The sequence below is a fragment of the Hemibagrus wyckioides genome, linkage group LG06, assembly GCF_019097595.1.
Source record: "Hemibagrus wyckioides isolate EC202008001 linkage group LG06, SWU_Hwy_1.0, whole genome shotgun sequence".
NCBI lineage: Eukaryota > Metazoa > Chordata > Actinopteri > Siluriformes > Bagridae > Hemibagrus > Hemibagrus wyckioides.
Window position 1 is genome coordinate 42,692,523 of NC_080715.1, and position 12,500 is coordinate 42,705,022.

Here is a 12,500-nt window from a genome sequence, read left to right on the forward strand (position 1 = left end):
AGAGAGATATTCAGAACACGTAAACTGGACCACTTCGATAACGAACTGCAAAACTGGACCACAGAACAGAACCGGAGTCCACCACCGATTTAAAAACGTTCACTGATGGAAGGAGTCTCCAGTGTCGGTGCTTTGTGAGAGTCAACGGTAAAGCTGTGACTTTAGACTTTAAAAAATATGTTCTAGAATGACTTGAGTCCTTTGAGAACATTCAGTAGGAAAGCCCAGGATCTGGCTGGGAACTTCTAGAATGTTCTAGGATGAAATCCCATGATCAGACTGGAAAGTCCACTGAAATTTTCCAGCGATCCAGAACATCTCAGGATGAAAGTCCATGATTAGACTCAGAGGTTCTTTGGAACTTTTGAGTTGACGTTTGCAGGGTGCTAGAACTTCTCAGCCCAAGACCAGAGCAAGTTCTCGAATACCAGCTGTAGAATGTTAATGTTCTCAGTGTTGGAGAGGAGTTTAGGTGGACTTACCAACTTTAGGAGGCAGAAATGTTCCCAACACTGGAAGCTCCAAATGTTCTGAGTATGTAATGTTCTAGAACTTTCATCCTGAAAGGTTCTTGAACACAGAGTGCTTCAACATTCAGTACCTTGAGTAACTTCTCAGGCTGTTCATTGGCTTTAATTCTGAGATATTCTAGAGCACTGAAAGCTTCAATGTTCTCAGAAATTGTGAAACACTGGAAACTAGAACCCTAGAATACTAGATCACTGGGAGAAACCTGAGTGTTCTGGTTCTGAAGGTATCCTGAAACCTGAGTGTTTTACATTTTGTTGTGTCCTTTAACTTGGAGAATAGCTAAGACACCTGGACAACTTGAATGTTCTAGAACCTCTGTTCCTAACTGTGGGTGCCATTCCGTTCATTCAAGTTCTAGAACACTGGGAGCTTCAGAGTTCTGTACCTCGAGGGTTCTAGAACTTCCCAGTCTAATGGTGTGCCTTCATACTGAAAAGTTCTAGAACACTGTATAAGCTCAGCATCTGAGAACGTGTGAGAACTTGGTTTTTGATTCGATTGTGGGCTTTCCTCCTGAGATGTTCTGAAATGCTGGCAGGGTTCTAGATCTTCACTTCACATCACACACACAAACACAACTCGAGTTCTGACTCACCGAACGTGACGGTCTTCTCGCGGTGGTAGTAGCCGTCAGCATCTTTCTTCTTCAACATGGAGCACAGATCCATGGTGCACACCTTCTCCTCACCGAACACTCGCTGCTCGAATGCAGCGTACAAGCTCGGGTCCAGCTTCTTGACTCCCTAAAATGCACATGTGAACGGGATGAGCTCTGACTGATCTCCTACACACACACACACACACACACATAGCTGAAGGCCGATAACCTCAGCAGGAAGTGTGTTTCCGTGGGACGGGGAAGGTTAAGGAGGCGACTCCTATTTGTTGCTTCCATCCTGAGGGTGAAGACTTGAACTGACACACACACACACACACACACGCACACACACACACACACACACACACACACAGTACTAGGGGTCAACTATGTTATAGTGAAAAATGGCTAAGCTAAAAAAACAACCCCTAGCTCTGTTCCAGAGCATACTCTCTGAAAGCGGATGTTGAAGACAGAGCATGAGGATGAGTCGTGACTGAGGAGAACATCTGATACTTTCAAGGCCATCATGAAGCTGCTATACGCACTGATGTATATACGTCACGGCATCCAGCCAGCTTGAAGAGCTCTTCACACTTCCTGTTGTAAGCGAGGTGATGGAGGGATGTGCAGAGTTCCGGATCACAATTTAGTTACAGAGCACTCAGTCATGAAGAACGTGATTAAGTCTGGTTTATTGTTTAATTTATGAGTCGAGGCAGACTTCATCTTCCTTATAGCTTAACATTTTTACACTTAAGGCTCCTCGTTCTTTCCTTCCATCTCTCCAGGTTGAGCGTAGGAGTCTGTGAGCTCTGCTGTAGGATACACTGTTTTCTTTTAATGGTTCCTCCTGCTGTCTATTTCAGACAAGAGCACAAATACTGAGCTTTTTCGGGTTCTAGAACACTGTAATGTTAGTTGTCATGGAACTCGAGTGTTCTCGATCTTCTCATCCTGATCACGGCCTTTCGTCCTGGGAGGCTCTAGGACACTCTAACACTCTAGAACTCTGGGAACATCGATCTAGAGCTCGAGTAATTCTAGAATTTCTCACAGGCTTTCGTCCTTGGAGGCTCGAGGACAATCCAACACTCTAGAACTCTGGGAACTTCATCGCTCTAGAACGCTAGTTATTCTAGAACTTCTTACAAGCTTTCGTCCGGGAAGGCTCAATGACACTTCAACACTCTACAACTCTGGGAACCCCCCCCACTCTAGAACTTGAGTAATTCTAGAACTTCTCATACTAACCACAGACTTTCATCCTAGGAAGCTCTAGGACACTCAGAGCTCCAACACTCTAAAACTCTGGGGACTTCATCACTCTTGAACTTCTCAGACTAAACACAGGCTTTTGTCCTGGGAGGCTCGAGGACAACTCCAACACTGTAGAACTCTGGGAACTTCATCGCTCTAAAACTCGAGTAATTCTAGAACTTCTCAGACTAATCACAGGCTTTCGTCCTGGGAGGCTCTAGGACATTCTAGAAATTCTTAATCTAATTGTTCTGAAATACCTTGCAGCATCTACATTCTAGAAAAAGTGTTCCAGACCTACGGTGCGATCTTCCTGTGAGGTTCTCCAACATACTATAACTCGAGCGCTCTTGAATTTCACAGTCTTATTGTGGGATTTTGGGTTTCCCGAAATTCTAGGTCATTCTAGAACCTCTCGACATCATCACAGGCTTTCCTCCTGTGTTCTAGAAGTATCTACACTTCCAGTAAATGTTAAATAAACATCTCCTTACAGAAAACTTCACGGTATCAACGACCGAAGATCTGTTTAGTACACGTCCCAGTGTCGCTATGGAAACGATAACGTATCAGAGCGAGCGCATTAATATAAACCTTCGCTGCTGTTATAGAGAACTAACCAACACCATCTGGCCAATCAGAGTCCTGAATTCAGAAAACCAGCGTGGTTTTAAATGGCTGCTCAGTGCACTAATTTGATAACATGAGTTTTTGTTGTTGTTTTTAAGCAAGGTCAAATTCTAACACATAACCGTCAATCTAGAACTCGCTGTAAAGGACGACAAACAAATCGAAAATACAACAATTTCTCTGCGTTACAGAAACAGCGAGGCACCAATGAAAATCATACGGTTTAACAGTTACCATGACTTTAAAGTCAGTTTTTGTCCTCCGCTAGAAAACTTAATCCTTATTGTTTTGTTGACGATCCCGTCTGCACTGGACTTTCAGTTAGGTCAGTAGAACTGCCCCTGCTCCTGGGCTCCACTGAGAACGGTTCTCACCTGATGCCGGAGTTTGGGCGCTCGTGAGAGCTTGATGAAGGTTAGGTGAGGTTTGAAAGCTTTCTGGTCTCCGGTTGGGATCCCCTTCTCCTCGAATGCCTTTCTGACCGAGTCTGGAACAACAGCAGAGAGAGAGAGAGAAAGAGAGAGAGAGAGAGAGAGAGAGAGAGAGAGGTTCAGCCAGCAGAATGGGCGAGGCTATTTACAGATCAGTAAGGATGGCTTTAAGACTGAAACTCCTCCAATGTAAGACAAGGAGAGAATCAATATTGAGAGAGAGAGAGAGAGAGAGAGAGAGAGAGAGAGAGGGAGGAATGCGGCGAGATATTGACCTGGGATAAAAACAGAGCGATGACGTTAGATGGCAGATTCACTCCCCACCCCCGTTATACATGACGTGATCATGTGCACATGCACACTTCACCCGAAAGGTGACATTATTTGGTGAATGGATTCTGATTGGTCAGAAGGCGTTGATTAATGTTGTAGAACAGCAGCACTGACAGTAGAACAGCTGGACATCACAGGTTTATATTAACACGCTCACAGCGACATGGAAGGCTTTCAAAACCTGGTGATGGAGACGTTAATGTAATATTTGAGGACTCTGGTGGAAATCATCAAAGAAGTCTACAAATCAAAAGTCCTGATTGTCACAACTGCTGAGACGAAAAGTCTATGATGATCTCAATGAAGGTTTCTTCAAAGGAGACGATGGTCCAAGTGGATATTTGGAGATCCTGGAGAACCAGGACTACCTGGTGTTCTCAAAGCCTGGAACTAGCAGCATGAGCATTCTTCCCAGGTTCTTGTCACCACGTCTTGTTTACAAAGTGCCCCTTTTCAGAGAGGAAACACTGAAACAACGTACTCAGAAGATCTACAATGTTCTTACAGCACAGAGCTCCCAAGAACACGCTCAGGCAGATATTAAAATTCAGAATGGTCTGAGGGAGGAAGAGAAGTGGCTGATCGGATCAGAGATCTCTGTACTGGTAAGGAGGGGAAGACCATGGAAGATCATCAGATTACGTTGGTGGCATGAATGGGTCCTAGCTCAGCTTGCTGTTCGGCTGGAACAAGCCAAAGAACAGGAACAAACAAAAAAATCCCTCAAGTAAACATACCATGCTTCAGTCATTTTCTAGTCTAGGCTAAAAGCTAAATAAGGAGCCAGAGGGCACAAGTGTCCTGGCCACAAAGGGTACTGGAAAGTGCAGATGGACATCAGAAGACAACTCAGATTCCCAGAGGAGAGGACATTGTTCTGTAATTGAAAGATGGTTTGTCAGTGTGTCAATCTTTGAGCTCTGTTCATCAGTTCATCTGTTCATAGGGAAAAGGCCTGGCTGCAAAGGATTTCCAGGGCCATCAGGCTAGAGATTCTAAGAAGTAACAGGTCAAGCTCAGAAGAAGGTGGCTGTGGACACCACATCCCGAAGAGAGAAGAACGGTAGCAACATCAAACCGGCCGCAAGGAGGCAGAGCTGAGCAGTGACGTGACCAGCGTGGTGGAGGATGCAGTTCCACGATGAAGGTAAGAGCATTAGGAATCTCCAGTGTCAATGCTAGGTAGAGATCTAACAACATTTTCCAGTTTTCTTCAAAAAAACCTCAAATTTCAAACCAAAGGGTGAGAAAGAAAATCACAAAAACTGATCATGGAGAGAAAGAAGAGGGAAAAGTGTAAGAGAAAGAACGTAGAACTCACCCGCGATGTGTGTGAGGGTACTGACATGCTCTCCCTCTTCGATCTGGATGAACGCTACTTCCTGTTTGAAGTGACCGATGCCACGGAATGGCAGCACCAGGCTCCGCCCACCCACCAGGGACGTCAGCATGGACTCCATCTCTTCTATTGCTAATGCAGCTCTGTATACCACACACGCACAAAAAAAACACAAACACACACTTAGCTGTTAATCCCCTGGGAAGTGTGCTGACGCAGGTGTGAAATCACTCAGAATTTATCTGCGCACACACACACACACAAACCTAGCTGTTTTTCTCAGGAAAGTTGCTATGACGCAGGTATGAAATCACACACTCCAATACGCAGTACACACACACACACACACACAAATCCTCTGACTTCTCAATCCGGTCATAATGTTCACCCACTAGAGCGGAAGATTATTGTTATATAACCACACACACTCGTCCAGCGTGTAATATAACCACACACACTCGTCCAGCGTGTAATATAACCACACACACTCGTCCAGCGTGTAATATAACCACACACACTCGTCCAGCGTGTAATATAACCACACACACTCGTCCAGCGTGTAATATAACCACACACACTCGTCCAGCGTGTAATATAACCACACACACTCGTCCAGCGTGTAAAATAACCACACACACTCGTCCAGCGTGTAATATAACCACACACACTCGTCCAGCGTGTAATATAACCACACACACTCGTCCAGCGTGTAATATAACCACACACACTCGTCCAGCGTGTAATATAACCACACACACTCGTCCAGCGTGTAATATAACCACACACACTCGTCCAGCGTGTAATATAACCACACACACTCGTCCAGCGTGTAATATAACCACACACACTCGTCCAGCGTGTAATATAACCACACACACTCGTCCAGCGTGTAATATAACCACACACACTCGTCCAGCGTGTAATATAACCACACACACTCGTCCAGCGTGTAATATAACCACACACACTCGTCCAGCGTGTAATATAACCACACACACTCGTCCAGCGTGTAAAATAACCACACACACTCGTCCAGCGTGTAAAATAACCACACACACTCGTCCAGCGTGTAATATAACCACACACACTCGTCCAGCGTGTAATATAACCACACACACTCGTCCAGCGTGTAAAATAACCACACACACTCGTCCAGCGTGTAAAATAACCACACACACTCGTCCAGCGTGTAATATAACCACACACACTCGTCCAGCGTGTAAAATAACCACACACACTCGTCCAGCGTGTAAAATAACCACACACACTCGTCCAGCGTGTAAAATAACCACACACACTCGTCCAGCGTGTAATATAACCACACACACTCGTCCAGCGTGTAAAATAACCACACACACTCGTCCAGCGTGTAATATAACCACACACACTCGTCCAGCGTGTAAAATAACCACACACACTCGTCCAGCGTGTAAAATAACCACACACACTCGTCCAGCGTGTAAAATAACCACACACACTCGTCCAGCGTGTAATATAACCACACACACTCGTCCAGCGTGTAATATAACCACACACACTCGTCCAGCGTGTAAAATAACCACACACACTCGTCCAGCGTGTAATATAACCACACACACTCGTCCAGCGTGTAATATAACCACACACACTCGTCCAGCGTGTAAAATAACCACACACACTCGTCCAGCGTGTAATATAACCACACACACTCGTCCAGCGTGTAAAATAACCACACACACTCGTCCAGCGTGTAAAATAACCACACACACTCGTCCAGCGTGTAATATAACCACACACACTCGTCCAGCGTGTAATATAACCACACACACTCGTCCAGCGTGTAAAATAACCACACACACTCGTCCAGCGTGTAATATAACCACACACACTCGTCCAGCGTGTAATATAACCACACACACTCGTCCAGCGTGTAATATAACCACACACACTCGTCCAGCGTGTAATATAACCACACACACTCGTCCAGCGTGTAAAATAACCACACACACTCGTCCAGCGTGTAATATAACCACACACACTCGTCCAGCGTGTAATATAACCACACACACTCGTCCAGCGTGTAAAATAACCACACACACTCGTCCAGCGTGTAAAATAACCACACACACTCGTCCAGCGTGTAATATAACCACACACACTCGTCCAGCGTGTAATATAACCACACACACTCGTCCAGCGTGTAAAATAACCACACACACTCGTCCAGCGTGTAAAATAACCACACACACTCGTCCAGCGTGTAATATAACCACACACACTCGTCCAGCGTGTAATATAACCACACACACTCGTCCAGCGTGTAAAATAACCACACACACTCGTCCAGCGTGTAAAATAACCACACACACTCGTCCAGCGTGTAATATAACCACACACACTCGTCCAGCGTGTAATATAACCACACACACTCGTCCAGCGTGTAATATAACCACACACACTCGTCCAGCGTGTAAAATAACCACACACACTCGTCCAGCGTGTAATATAACCACACACACTCGTCCAGCGTGTAAAATAACCACACACACTCGTCCAGCGTGTAATATAACCACACACACTCGTCCAGCGTGTAATATAACCACACACACTCGTCCAGCGTGTAATATAACCACACACACTCGTCCAGCGTGTAAAATAACCACACACACTCGTCCAGCGTGTAATATAACCACACACACTCGTCCAGCGTGTAAAATAACCACACACACTCGTCCAGCGTGTAAAATAACCACACACACTCGTCCAGCGTGTAAAATAACCACACACACTCGTCCAGCGTGTAAAATAACCACACACACTCGTCCAGCGTGTAAAATAACCACACACACTCGTCCAGCGTGTAATATAACCACACACACTCGTCCAGCGTGTAATATAACCACACACACTCGTCCAGCGTGTAAAATAACCACACACACTCGTCCAGCGTGTAAAATAACCACACACACTCGTCCAGCGTGTAATATAACCACACACACTCGTCCAGCGTGTAATATAACCACACACACTCGTCCAGCGTGTAATATAACCACACACACTCGTCCAGCGTGTAAAATAACCACACACACTCGTCCAGCGTGTAATATAACCACACACACTCGTCCAGCGTGTAAAATAACCACACACACTCGTCCAGCGTGTAATATAACCACACACACTCGTCCAGCGTGTAATATAACCACACACACTCGTCCAGCGTGTAATATAACCACACACACTCGTCCAGCGTGTAAAATAACCACACACACTCGTCCAGCGTGTAATATAACCACACACACTCGTCCAGCGTGTAAAATAACCACACACACTCGTCCAGCGTGTAAAATAACCACACACACTCGTCCAGCGTGTAAAATAACCACACACACTCGTCCAGCGTGTAAAATAACCACACACACTCGTCCAGCGTGTAAAATAACCACACACACTCGTCCAGCGTGTAATATAACCACACACACTCGTCCAGCGTGTAATATAACCACACACACTCGTCCAGCGTGTAAAATAACCACACACTCGTCCAGCGTGTAAAATAACCACACACACTCGTCCAGCGTGTAATATAACCACACACACTCGTCCAGCGTGTAATATAACCACACACACTCGTCCAGCGTGTAAAATAACCACACACACTCGTCCAGCGTGTAAAATAACCACACACACTCGTCCAGTGTAAAAAACTAGCACAGATCCTGACTATCTTTTGAGGTATTGCTGTGGCACTACTGCAGTATTAATTTCGTCACTGTAATATAATAATGACAGAGTAATAATACTGTAATAACACTGTATAACATTTCCTGAGGCAGATTGTTACTAACCTGAGGTACTTTCTTTATTATTCTGATTTATTATTGATTCCTCCGAGGAAAGCTGAGGTAAATCTTTCATATAAACTTCTTCTTGACTAACTTTTTAACATGTGAGGTATTATTATTTTCATTACGATTAACTGTCTCTGAGGCAGAATAAGGGTAAATCGTTCATATTTCTGCTAATGACTAATCTTTTCTGAGGTATAACCTTCTCATCTGAGGTAAAAGTTTCGTTTTTGTCATGTGGACTAACCTTTTCTGAGGTAATTCTGTAGTAATGCCACTGTAATGTCTCAACAATCACAGTAATGCTAAAGTGTTGCTACTGTAATGCCAGTCTAATGCCAAGGTCATGTAGCTGTAATACCCCTGTGGTGCTGCAGTAACACTAGACTAATACCCCTATACAGTAATGCCAATTAAATGCTAAAATAATCCTGCAGTAATGTCACTCTAACGCTAAAGTAACATTACGGTAACGCCGAAGTAATATATCTGTGATATCAATGTAATGTTGTAGTAATTACAGTGGCATTACGGAAAAATTGCTTTGGCATTACTCTAACATTTTGTTGCCGTTACTACAAGGTTACTATAACATTACTCTGGCACTGGTGAAGCATTACTACAGCATTAGATTAGTATTACAAAGAAATATTCCTTCCTACTGTAGGCATTACTACAATATTACATCGGGGCCATACGCAGGTTTTTATAAATACAGAGGTTCCAAAATGGAGATTGGTTCTCCCCTGAGAAAATTTAGATTTTCCTGACCTACATTTTAAGATGTTTTGAGGCTCATAAATTGGATACCAATATAGCCAAGTGGGCAGTACTACTTGTAAGAATGCTAATCCCATCCTGGGTGCGGTGGGCAGTAGGTACTTCTCTCATCTCCATCAACATCTCTCTTTCTCTTTCTCTCTCAGTCTCCTTCTTTTTCCCTTCCCAAAGCTGAGAGTTTCTCACACAGCAACCCAACAGACTTCTGTGCGTTGTGGTTTACTCGTCTGCTGATGTTTTAAACATTTTAATAATACATGGAGTGCATGTTGTGTAGTTACGGTTACATACACGCGTGTAGAGACTGCCGGCGTGTATGAGGTGTACGTACGTGTCGATCTGCTCCTGAGAGGACAGGTGTGTGACGAGCAGCGTTACATGGAGTGTGCCTACAGGAATCAGAGCTCTGGAGAGACGAGGGTCTTTCTGTGACACCTCAGCCTGGACTTCCTCCACACCCTGTTTTATCTGACACACACACACACACAAGTTCATAGTCATGGCATGATAGTGTAAAAGGTTCAGCATTAAGAATTCTGTGTTGAACCTTTTGGTTGGTGATCGGGATCGACACGAAGTAATTAGGACGAGGACTGTCTTTCTTCTTCTTCTTCTCCTTCTCACCGTCCTCCTCATTTTCCGCACGTCCCCTCTTTTTCCTCTTCCCCTTCGTCTTCTCCTTCGCCTCAGGGCCAGAGACTGAAATAGAAAAACTTCCATCAGACACCAGGATTGTGCCACAGTCATATCTCCATGATTGCGTGTAAACGAGACGTCTCGTGAGATCGCCGATTTATGTGTTTGGAAATTAAAGTATTTAGCATTGATTGGCTACAAATGTTAGATGTATTGTTATTTAAATGTTGGGGAAACTCACTTTTTAGATATTTTCTTTATGTATAATTCCGTAGGTACTATTTTTTGGTATACTTGTGGTGCAAGCTTCTTTTTACTAATCACGCATTCTGTGATCCCAAGACGGAACATAAACGCAACAGAAGATAGAAGTGAGCCTCAGACTATACTGAAAGTTCTATGATTTGGTTTTTATTTGTTAAAACAACATAACGTGGTGTGTACTGATCAAACCGAGAGCGCTGACTTACAGCCGAGTTCCTTCCAGACCTCAGTGCTGGTGAAGGGAAGCTCAGCCAGGAGCTTCACCGTACAGTCACGTTCCTTCACTTTCTGCTTACGTCCCCGTGGCTTCCTGAGGTTCCTCGTCACCTTCGGCGGCTTCTTCGTCGCTGAAAACCACACAGATGAAGAGTTGGTTAAAGTCCAAAACACTAAAGATGCTGTTGATTGAGAATTAAATCATCATCACTGCTGTTATTAATTAGAACACTGAGATATTTATTACTCTACTGACCTATTAGTTCCCTCAAGAACTCTTGGTTGCTATTGTGGAAAGGACATTATCAACATTTACATTATTTAATGTCCAGTGTCGTCCAAATGAGGATGAGGTTCCCTTCTGAGCCTGGTTCCTCTCACATCATCTTTACTCATCTTCCTCACCACCGTCACCTCAGGCTTCTCATTAGGGATAAATGTTAAGGATAAATAGTATCTAAACTTTATCATATTTTGGGGTATGTTTCTATACTTACTTCTATACTTAACAATCTCCATTGTTAAAGGTGCTATACAAATTTAACTAAATCTTTTTTAACACCCGTGATCAAGCACTCAGTGCAGGTCACACGAGACCATCGTACATCCTGCATACGTCAAGTACCTAAGAATATCTGGCGGCGGTTCATGATCACACCTGGGTTTGATTTAGTACAGGACAGAAACGAACCTGTGGTCTGTTCCATGTCTGTTGGTGAAGGTTCGAGGGCACCATCCCTTTCCATGTGGAATGAAATCCTGCTCAGTTCTGTAAGAGATTACATCACTGTGAAACATATGTCCATCACTCAACACAACCAGATTAAAGAAACAAGATACTCGCAAATCTTTCTTATCCAAAGTAAACTTCTTTTAAAATTTGAGCTCAGGATTAAAATCAGTCTTTTTATGTTTTAGTTCATCATATTAATGCATTTCTTTTTAGGACTAATCTTTTTGGGAGCATTTTATTTTCAATCTAAGGTAAATCTTTCGTATTACACTTTAAGATTAACCTTTTCCCTAAAGCATTCTGAGGTAAATATTTTTTTCATTTTAGTTTCTAACAAACCTTTCCTGAGGTTACCTGAGGTCATTTTTTCATATTTGCGTTATGGACTAACATTTTCTGAGGCAGATCTTTATTAGCCTGAGGTATTTTTTCCTATTATTTTGCTTTATTATTAATCCGTACAAGGAAAGGTGAGGTAAATCTTTCACATATCCGTTATTTACTAAACCTTTCTGAAGCATAGCCGCCTCATTTGAGGTAAATCTTTCATATTTCTGAAGCCCAGCCGTCTCATTTGAGGTAAATCGTTCATATTTGTGTTACGGGCTAACCTTTTCGAAAGGCAAAAGTTTCTTATCCGAGGTAAACGTTTAACGTGAGGTTCTTCTAACTGACACCTTATCATCTGAGGTATTTTTTTATAAAAAAAATTTCATTATGATTAACTGTCTCAAAATAAGGGTAAATCATTCATATTTCTGTTCATGACTAATCTTTTCTGATTCATAACAGGAAAGGTATTCTCTCATCTGAGGTAAATTTTTCATATTTGTGATGTGGACTAACCTTTTCTGGAGCAAATGTTTCTCATCTGAGGTCATTTTCAACTAATTTTGGTAATGACTAAACGTTTGAGGCAATCTTG

At 43.4% G+C, this 12,500-nt stretch overlaps 1 protein-coding gene across 4 annotated transcripts in view; it reads right to left on the bottom strand.

The window, feature by feature from the left end:
- Positions 1 to 12,500, bottom strand: part of LOC131354772 (A-kinase anchor protein 7) — a 41,172-nt gene that overhangs the window by 27,101 nt on the left and 1,571 nt on the right. For all 4 annotated transcript variants that reach the window (XM_058392785.1, XM_058392786.1, XM_058392784.1 and 1 more), the window contains exons 2-8: positions 11,534 to 11,611; positions 10,833 to 10,973; positions 10,274 to 10,425; positions 10,058 to 10,194; positions 5,105 to 5,265; positions 3,394 to 3,506; positions 1,127 to 1,274 (exon numbers count right to left, since the gene is read on the bottom strand). In XM_058392785.1, coding sequence (XP_058248768.1) covers positions 1,127 to 1,274; positions 3,394 to 3,506; positions 5,105 to 5,265; positions 10,058 to 10,194; positions 10,274 to 10,425; positions 10,833 to 10,973; positions 11,534 to 11,611 — 930 coding nt within the window. The remainder of the gene's footprint in view (positions 1 to 1,126; positions 1,275 to 3,393; positions 3,507 to 5,104; positions 5,266 to 10,057; positions 10,195 to 10,273; positions 10,426 to 10,832; positions 10,974 to 11,533; positions 11,612 to 12,500) is intronic.